Here is a 10,091-nt window from a genome sequence, read left to right as displayed (position 1 = left end):
CTTGTGGGCACTGTAGGTTAAAGTCAGGAGGCAGCGGGGCAAGTAACCGGAATCAGTGGGCAGAAACTTACTCTTGGGATCTTTGAAAAAACTTTTTTTTAAAACATGTGTAAGATTTGGCTCGGCGCCTGTGGCTTAAGCGGCTAAGGTGCCAGCCACATACACCTAAGGTGGCAGGTTCGAATCCCCAGCCCAGGCCCACCAAACAACGATGGCTGCAACCAAAAAATGGCCAGGCATTGTGGCAGGCGCCTGTAGTCCCAGCTACTTGGGAGGCTGAGGCAGGAGACTCGCTTGAGCCCAGGAGTTGGAGGTTGCTGTGAGCGTGATGCCATAGCACTTTACCCAGGGGGATAGCTTGAGGCTCTGTCTCAAAAAAAAAAAAAAAAGTATAAGATTTAAGCAAATTTAAACTCAAAAGGGGCTATCATGAAGACAAAGTTAACCACAAGAGAGGAAAACAAACATCCTCACAAAGGGGGGAAGGTGGGCTGCAGGGCACAGGTACAGGGTCATAAACTAGCAGTAGGGGAGAGAAGGGAAAGCACCAATACAACTCAGAGAGTTTACAGACCCGGGAGCAGGAACTCATGCAGGGATGGCCTCTGCATTTGTCATGAAATCAGAAAGCACAATGGTCTTACAGGGTTAAGTTAAGGGAATGGGGTTTATAGAGAATTTCAGAGACTTGGACATTACTGGGTAAGAAACCAGTGCAGGAAGGGATGCCTGAAAAGCACAGGAAGACAAAAAAGGGGTGGGTGGGACACATTTCCTACAGCTGAGGAAGCAGCAAAGCCCCGGGTGGTAGGGCAGAGGTGGCTGAGCAGGGCAGGAGCAGACACTGTGGGAAGGTCAAGTAGAGCAACGGGTCCTGCAAGGATAGTGTCCATGGCAGGGTGAGGGCAGCAGCTGGGTCCAAGGGAGGATGAATGGTAGAAAGTCAAGCTGAAAGGAGGTTTCAGGTTTTATGAAAAAGAAGCACAAAACAGCTTTTGGATAGGGTGGAGCCCCACAGCTGAGAAGCCAGAGAGCAGCTGACACAGACCCAGCTGTGTGCTCCTTTACCTCACAGCTTACACCATCCGTAACGCCTCACAGTGCAAAGTGTGGTGGTTTTCCTTCTTCTTTTTTTGCCCATCTTATGAAGTCAAATCCAAGTTTTATCTTTGTAGCCTCAGGCGGGGGCAACAAGGAGTGAAGATCAATACACACAGGCCAAAGAATGGTGTTTCTCTCTTTTATTTAAAAACAGTGCTTCATTACCATTTGCAAAGGCTGAGGCAGTGCTCTTCCTTTGCTTAGAGTTTATAAAAGCCAGCAACATGATCAATAATTTATACACATGGAGAGTAATACAAAAAAATAAGGAATAAAAGCTAAAGATCTAACTACTCCGACCTTCACAATTCCAGCTACTTGATAATAATAGGAGTAACCCAATGAATACTGTATGGTCTGAAAGCTACTATACAATATGATTCTTAACGAGAAGGGAAGGGAATTAGAGACTGTCACAAAGCCCTGGGATGCTTCTCTGGAGTTAGCAGGGAAACAGGACCCTGGGCAAGCAGCTCGGGTGTCCTAGGAAGTGATTCTGGGAGAGGAAGGGAGGGGAAGAGAAGGCTAGGTGGTCTTACACAAGCATCCCATGTGATGCCCCCATGCCCCAAAGGTACCTGTTTTGCCATGGCAATGGGAGGGGGCCAGAGAAACCGCATGTTGCATGTAGGGATGGTCTAGTCCCTGCCACAGGGAGTGGGGAGAAGAGGAGAGGTTCTGTCGCATTTTGAGCCTTGCAAAGATTTGGACTGAAAGCTCAGAGACTCAGGTAGGTCGGCCTGTAGGGGACAAGTAAACTCCACTGGCTCTCTTCTCACTTCGTAGCCCTAGCTTACATGTGTCAGCCCCAGGTTGCTCCAGCTATTCACAAGCAGAATTAAAACACAAGAAAAAAAATTCATATCCCTTTGGGAAAAAATAAGACCAATTCATCACTTGATATATAATACAGCCAAAATGAGCTGCCAAAACAAGCACACACACATAGGCACACAAGAAAAAATACTGTGAACAGAAAAATACAAGAAAATGACTAAGCTGGGAGTCTTACTGGGGTATAAACATTGCTTAAAGCACTTAGCACTTCCTGGAAAAACAAAATTTTTAAAAAATTCAAAACTCATGTAACTCTCTGGGAAATTGGTGTTGGTAATAGGGTCTGGGGCTGGGGAAAGTAAAGAGAATCGCTGTTCCCTTTTTGCTCGCCAGGGTGAGTGGAGCCCTCACGTTGCCAGCATGTACACAATCACCAGACCCAGAAGGCCAGGGCCCCCAGGCTGGGTGTCTCCTTGAAGGCAAGGTCTGCATTTTGGCTGAGAAGCAGTTCTCTCAGTTACCAATCCCTGCCAACCAGCACTACCATGGCTGAATTGATCTACCGTTTCCTGAGTAAACTGTAACTGGCTACAGTTCCGGTAACATGGATAAGAACTCAGCTACTACAGCCAACTGCGGAACTTCAGGAATCTCCTCCATTCCATCCCTCGGCTCCTCTTTTCTAGTGCATCTGATGCAGGAATCTAATAACTTGCTGCAGTCCGCTCTGTATGCCTTACTTTCAGAGAAAGGTGCCAGAGACTCTACTGCACTCACTAAACCAAAGGGCACACGCTGGCTTAGGACACCCAGAGCCTACTTGGAAAGGGCCCTGTTTCATGCTCTGGCTCTTGGATGGCTATTGCCTGGGTGATCAGTAAAGCAAATATGAAGGAAATACACAGGAAAGGGAAAGGGAGGGAAGAGGCTTTTGGACAGTAACATTTTCAAACCAAAAAAAAAACCAAAAAGTGTTTTTATGCAACAGAGAATCAAGTTTCACTGTGTATACTACAAATGGTCAAACATTTTCAAGATCATGACAAAATAAAAACACACAAATTTACGTCTGATGTTCACCTTGCCCACTATTTTTTTCCTATCTTAAAACAGTGCAAACAGGTAACTTATGCTTTTAAAACACCACGAACCCTTCCCCACCCCCCAAAGTCCCTTTCCTCCTAATATGTGGGGGAAAAACCTGCAAGTCTGCAAATGTTACTGTTGTGAGCAGCAGAGAGCCGCTGGACTGGGCAAAAGGGGAAGGCACATCTAGCAGCTTCCCCTCTTCCCTCCTTAGTGTCTAAGAGCCAACTGTCCCTGGGTCGGCTTTGATCTCCTGCCAGAGGGAGGGGGGGTTACCATGCCCTTCTTGCATATCCTAGGGGTTGCTTCCATCTGAAACCTCCCTTGTATCTGGAAGCTAAATGACTAGGTTTAGAATGGTAGTGATTAACCAACTTATCTGCTATTATCTCTAGTAAAGCTTATCCTAAACTAAGAGCAGTTCAGCCCCTGAGGAGTCGTGCATTTGAGAATAAGCTGCTATCACTTATTTCTATTGACTAGATCTCCACTAGCCCCAGGCTGCTTCTTTTTCAAGGAAAATAATCTGCTGGCTCAATTCTGACTGTGGCTGTTGGAGGATGATGGTGATGGTAGGTTCTGTTAAACCTGAGCCTTAAAAATGATGAATCACAATGGCGGATCTGAGTTGATGGGAGTCAAACTAAGCAACACAAGGACTTCTGGAAAAGACCTAAGGGCAGCTTTCTGGGCTGAAAGAGGGATACTGGATAAAGGTCTCTAGAGGTCTGGTTAAAGGAGCCCAGCTTCTAAGAGTAAAATGCTCAGTAGAGAAAAAGTCCAGATCATGAACTACAGTAAAGCTCAAAAAGATCATTCATGGATTGTGATTCAGCATCAGTAAGTATTTTGGAATTATCAACCAGCATCCTTCACTAAATGTCAGACTCCTCTGACTCCGTATCTTAATCTGATGAGAAGCAGAGTCGGGAATACACAAGCATTTCTGCTTTGAGGAACCTGCCTCTGATGAATTTGACTGTATGGAGTCTCAAAGTTCAAAAGCTGATGGGGAGGTTGACACCATGGAAATCTAGATGCTTAGGAGAACTCCAATGCTCAGTGCTGACACTGAAAATCAAAGGCTCTTTCATAAAAAGCAGAACTCCATCTAGTCTTTCTTAGAAAAGGGAGCTGGAGGAAGTGGTTATTAAGAACCATCCCTGGAAATGCAGCAGAAACCCACTGGAAAACAACAGAGCTTGCCTTCAGAGGCCTCAGCCAGAACCAGCTGAACTGAAATGCACGAAAGGTACCTCAAGCTCAAGTTCTGCCTTTTAAAGGGCTGTGGGAACTAATTCTCTACCTTTCCCATCATCCTTATCTTTTTCTAGGAAAAAAGAAGAGAGAAAATTTTAAACTCATTCCCCCATTCTCCTCCCCTGCTATGGATACAACCATTTAGAATTTGGCCTTGTCTCCACCGAGTAAGTGGCTTGCCATTTTCTGAGAATGGCCCCTATTTGATTATGACCCCAAATTTCTTTGTTTCTTTAGTACAGTAAAAGTTCTCCCTCAAAATAAAAAGAAAAATCATCCCTGCCCCCATTCCCTAGAACTGTGAAAGCCCCACATCCCACTCCCCCTCCTCTAACTAAAATATTTATATACATACAACAAAAATTGTCATAACAGCAACAAACCAAACTTTGGCTTGGGGTGGGGGGGACCCTTAATAAATGGCCAATGGACTGGGCAGTTTGGTATCCCCTTATTCTATGTTTTCCTCCCCCAAATCAGTAATAATTGCATCGAGGCCTCTAGCTTCCTTGATGTCTCCCCTAGGTTTAGGCACAGCCTCTCTCCCAGTTATTAGGGGAGAGGACTCTGAAGGGGGCGAAGATATGTATTATCTATGACAGGCCAGTGCCCTCCCAGATATATCACTCTGCTTACAAAGAATGCTTGATGCTGTCATATGTCAGTCATTTTAATTCAGGGACATGAATCAGTTGCAAGTCAAGAACATGTGTGGAGGCAGGAGTTAAAAAAACAAACCAAAAACAAATCCATAACAAACCAGAAGCTCCATGTCTCTGAATTACTCCCTTTAGCAGCTATCCCTTGGGTGAAAGGTCACCCTAGTACCAATGTGAATAGACCAGGGAGCCAAAAAGACCGTGCTTTCCTATTTCCTAATGCCTTCATTTTGGAAATGCTGTAGGACACTTGCTTTTGTCAGTTGTATCTAATAGCTAGAAGAGAAACACTTTCTCCCCTACTTTGATAATATGTAAAATTAAAGCCAGACTGATGGCAATACCAGTGACTCACTGCTGTGGCCACTGCATGACTCTTTCTGGCAATATATAAGATCCTTGCCATTTCAGACCCTCCTTCCAATATGGGAGGGGAGCAACCTCAGGGCTCTGTATTTTATGTCCTGTAGTGTTCATGTATACCAAGTGGTCCAGGTGCTCAGCTGGGTGTCTTTGGAGGATAACAAGAAGCTGGGTGGAATAGCCACAAGGGCTCAAGACTGTGGATAAAGAAGTGACTCATAAAGGCTCTGGAAGATGAAAATTCCTATGGCTTTGGAGAAAGTACAAAGTGCCTCTGCCTGCCCTCACATGTCCTAATCACCCAAACTTCCAGAGACAACTGACCTAGACCTGGTGTTTTCTTTTCCCAACAAAGTCTTTATTACATTTTTCATACTTTGTTTGGACTTTCTGATATAAGAAAAAGATAAGAAATACTAGATCTTCTAATATTCCTTTTCTCTTCCTTTCCCTCTTTAATGGCTGTGTGCAATTTGTACTTCTAATTCTCAAGCTGTATCCAGATACCTGTGGCAGATATCTGGTCACTGGCTTATTCTTCTGTCCCTGGATCCTAAATTCCTGAATCTTGAGGACATGAGAGCAGGGTGTTAATAAAAGAATAGATGAGCTACGCTGAGGTTCAATTAAAGGGGAAGAAGCCCAGCAGGAATGCTAGGATTATAGGAAAAGAAAAGAAATGTTCTTTTTCATACTCCAGAGTTCATTCTGAGATCGGTTTCCTAATGAGGTGTTTATTATCCACAGTCTGAGAGCATGTTTGGAAATATCAAGACTATAATTCCAAAAACTATGCCAACTGTCTCAGGCTGTGCATGTAAGATGATTGTAAAAAGAATGGAGAGGACAGGAGGGAAGAGGAGAGGAAAGCATCTTTTTAATTCTCTGGCTTTACAAGCACAAATTCCTATCTATCAGCATGTGGATTCCAGCCACAGCCAATCAGAATTGCCTGCCAAAGACCAGAAACTCAGAAGACTAGAAGAATATCCTTTTGCAGAAAGATCCCTTCCACTTCTGCTTGTTCCCCAGCCATTCAGCACCAAATACACTTTGGTAACTCTGTCTGCTGATTTCTGATCAGGTGCACTTATCAGCTCCTAAGTCTCTCCTTCTTCCTTAACTGCCTCTTCCGTGATAGAATAAGCTAAGCACGGACATACAGACATGGAAATGCATTATTTTTTTTTTTTTTTTTTACCACAGTTAAAAAAAAGAAAAAAAGAAAAAAATGCACAATCTTTGGAACAAAAGAATTAAAGGCAGAAATTTAAAGGAAAAATACATATTCAAAGAACATAGTGAGGTATAAAAAAGTATTCTCTCTTTTTTTGTGTTTTTTTTTTTGTTTGTTTGTTTGTTTTTCCTCTTCATCTTGCTATAGAGTTCCTCTACTAGTAAATATTGCAATAGCCAGGCCTCATGAACTGGGGGGCTGTCCCATTTGCTGGGGTCTCACGTCACTTCAGTAGGGGGCAAATCGGCTGTAGCCACCTCGGTATAAACTCGCCTGCAGTAATTAAAGACATAAAAAAATAATTAAAAGGTTGATGAGATAAACATTAAAAATGTCCTGAGAAGGGGGATTTGGAAAAACTGCTTCCTTTGAAAGTTGAAAGCAACTGATCAGATGTTGCCATAGGCAGTGAAGTCAGGAAACCAAGGTGCCTCTGAGGGGCTCAAACAGACCTCAGTGAATTTATTGCAGACCTGATGTTCTCAAAGAGACTATGATGATAGTTTTATCTCATTATTTACATGAATTAGCATAAATGGGAAACTTAATACAGTTTAAAACTAGTTCTGCAAATAGTTTGATTTTTAAAAGCGCAGGTCATTGTTCACCTTGATACATCCTTACAATCCTGACCAAAACCAGATCCCTGCTTTCCCCTTCTCACACAGTACCCATCAGCAGACCACTGTCTTATTGGCAGGTGTAGTCACAGCCCACGTTTGAGATGGTGCTGTATTTCCACCTGAGTTGATCTTTAATAAAGTCTATTTCCTCTATCATCTATAAAATACACCAATGAGGTTGTTTCTTGACATATTCAAATATATACATATATATGGTTTTATCTAGGCTTTACTCCTTTATTTTAACAAATGGCTTACTTCTTTCAATTTTAAGTTTCCCAGGAATGTATCTGTCTTGGGTCATTCTTTGGAATGAATATAGGATTTATAACATTTTAAACTAAAATAAACTAAATAAAACCTCAGGAACTTCAAATACTATCCTTATATTATAGAACTCTACCTCAATTCTAAACATACTTTCCTTCAGGATCCTATTACTTCCTTCCACCAATTTTCGTCAGCTGAAATTTAACATGAGAAATTACTGACTTTCTTATATTCCTTTTAGCCTTAAATATTACACTTCTTAAACAGCTTTGCTCATGTTCAGAGGCAGTTGCACAGTTGCATTTTGGCTTGAAGAGAATGCCTTGCATTAGAAGTGCCACTGTGGAATGGCTGTCTTTGGTGTAGTCCCAATCACAAGAACCAGAGGCAGCCAAGCCAACATAAGAACACTGTAGTAAGGATTCTGGTTAGGACAGATTATTGTAGATGAGCTCTATGGACTTCCATATATTCATGAAAACACCATATTTTGCCACAATTGTAATCAATAAAATATCCCCATAATTTCTAGTAATACCTACCAGAAGGCTTAGAAATAGCAGAATTATCCTTTGGTATTTGCATTTAAAACTTACATACAGTAAATTTTTTGAAAGCCTTATGCTCCCAAGTCTTTGCTAATACCCATCAATAGAACTATGCCATAGGTATGTATCCAACATTTAAACCAATAAAAAAAAAAATCAACCTATTTGCTTATATCTCTCCCAAATGATGCCATTACTCAGGGCAGACTGTCACTACTCATTCCTTTCAGTTGCTCTTAACTAGGCTATGTGGCTCACATCATAATACACAAAGAAGGGGACATGAAATTTCCAGATAGATCTTTGTGGCTTTAATACTTTGGTAATGACGAAGGCTTGAATTTACTACCTCCCTAGATTTTTGTAGCTTTGTAGTCTGTGGGTAAAATTTAGAAAGAGTAAAATGGTTTAAGAGAAAACAACGTGTATACTTACCACAGCGCCAACTCCATAGCTAGCGGCAGGGGCAAGGGCATGGTAGGGGTCGGCTGTGTACACCCTGCCGTAACTGAAGAGAAGAAACGCAATTAGAAAGAATAAAGGAAAGTGTGTGATTTAACAAAATTCAACAGCTCACTGTGCTATACACTTATGAGTCACTAGGTCCTGGACTGTTACCAGGAAACTGGAAGAACAGAAAAAAACTTTTCTATTTCTACTCCTAAATTCAGCAACTCTGAAAAATTCTGAAATACTTCTATAAGAAGGGAGCTGTAGATAAGGAAGAGGGAACACAGTAGGCAAAGCCAAGGAAGAGACAGAAATAAGAGGGGGAGCAGGGGACAGAATTAGTGCCTTGTGCCTTGGGTGTGATGAAGACCATAAAGAGAAGGTCTACAGAAAACCCAGGTCCACATGATGCTCAATGTGCTAAAGCGCTGTAGTAGAAATGGCAAAGGGAGCGAAACGGGCTGATGTCTGGGATGGGCTGGTGCTCACGGCACCCAAAGCTTGCCCACACTCTCTTTACATACCCGTCACTGTAAGCGGCTGCAGCGGCTGCAGCGGCGGTGGCTGCGGTTGCAGTAGCAGGCTGCGCATATCTGTAGGCTGCATATCCACCCTACAGGAAAGAAGAGAACTGACTTTACAGATACCTCTCCCCCTGGTGGACAGATAGACACGCACCCACCCACACGCAGACATACACTCACATGTGGACACAGGGACAGACACAAATACAGACGGGAAGAAAATGTTTCAAACTGCATCAGTCTACATGTTATTATTCTTCTAACAGAAAATTAAGCTTCACCCAACGCAGGGATTTGCATTCCAATTTGTGATAATATTAAAAATCAACTATACTGGTAATACCTGTTAAATGTAAGAAACAAAAGAATGCTTTTGGATCTGTTTTACTTTAATAGTCTTTGTTGGAATTGCAAATATTCACAGAAAGCTGGAAGAACTCTGATAAACATAAATTATAGAGTTAGGACCTATTAAGTTTCTATGTGGGAACTTCTGACTCTCTGATGTGTCCTTGGATTGATCGTTAGGAGGAGATTCAATATGTAAACGCAAAGGTTGGCTACAGAGTTCTGTGACATCCCACAGAGCGCTATTTGCTAAAAAAGCTAATATAAAAAAGGCACTATTTAGAAGGAAACAACAAAACAGATTAGGGTTTAGCAAACTTTGGCCTGTGAGCCAATGCAATTTGCCACCTGGTTTTGAAATACTTGTGACACAGACTGCATGGCATACAGAGCCAAAAATAATTTACTATTTGGCTCTTTACAGAACGTCTGCCAACTCTAATCTCTATTTCAGATGCGGGCATATCAGATTACAAATTTCTGAGAATTCTTTGCCTAGATTCAAAGAGATGAGAAGCCCCATCTCTAGTATTTAACAGCGCTTACTTTCCTTCCCTAGAAGGTTTCAGATTCTTACATAGTAACCTCACAGCAAGCTCTGGAGCTTTTCTGCTAATGGTTCATATATCCTCTCTGCCCTAGAGCTTCCAACCACTACATTCTTCTATGTATATTTCACCTCTGTTTACATGAACAAAATACTCGAAAAGGCTTTCACTATCAGGTGAACCATATGTACTCTCTCAGAGGACAATGACAACAAATGCAACATATGACAGGCTATTTTAAAAAAAGTTGCAAACCCTACTTGTTCTTTATCCTTCTAGAATTCATCTAGATGTGAA

The 10,091-nt window shown here is 42.2% G+C and overlaps 1 protein-coding gene and 1 long non-coding RNA gene across 5 annotated transcripts in view; both read right to left on the bottom strand.

Moving 5' to 3' along the window:
* Window positions 1–1,226: 1,226 nt before the first annotated feature.
* LOC105888471 lies at window positions 1,227–4,531 on the bottom strand. Its single transcript, XR_002771639.1, has 2 exons — window positions 4,357–4,531; window positions 1,227–1,618 (listed from the first exon to the last, which is right to left on the bottom strand). It is a non-coding gene; the product is annotated as an uncharacterized LOC105888471 (long non-coding RNA).
* RBFOX2 (RNA binding fox-1 homolog 2) overlaps window positions 1,227–10,091 on the bottom strand; it is a 293,952-nt gene continuing 285,087 nt past the window's right edge. For 3 of the 4 annotated variants that reach the window (XR_002771638.1, XM_023509355.1, XM_023509354.1), the window contains 3 exons: window positions 8,899–8,987; window positions 8,360–8,432; window positions 1,227–6,756 (listed from right to left, as the gene is read on the bottom strand). Coding sequence is in view for 3 of the 4 variants with exons in the window: in XM_023509355.1 (XP_023365123.1) it covers window positions 6,702–6,756; window positions 8,360–8,432; window positions 8,899–8,987 (217 nt within the window). In the remaining variant the exon portion in view is untranslated. The remainder of the gene's footprint in view (window positions 6,757–8,359; window positions 8,433–8,898; window positions 8,988–10,091) is intronic. The other variant, XM_023509356.1, reaches the window with a different exon arrangement.

The sequence above is a fragment of the Otolemur garnettii genome, unplaced genomic scaffold (genome assembly GCF_000181295.1).
Source record: "Otolemur garnettii isolate 467f Iridium unplaced genomic scaffold, OtoGar3 scaffold00007, whole genome shotgun sequence".
NCBI classification, from domain to species: Eukaryota; Metazoa; Chordata; class Mammalia; order Primates; family Galagidae; genus Otolemur; species Otolemur garnettii.
This window is presented reverse-complemented; position numbering and strand designations above follow the sequence as displayed.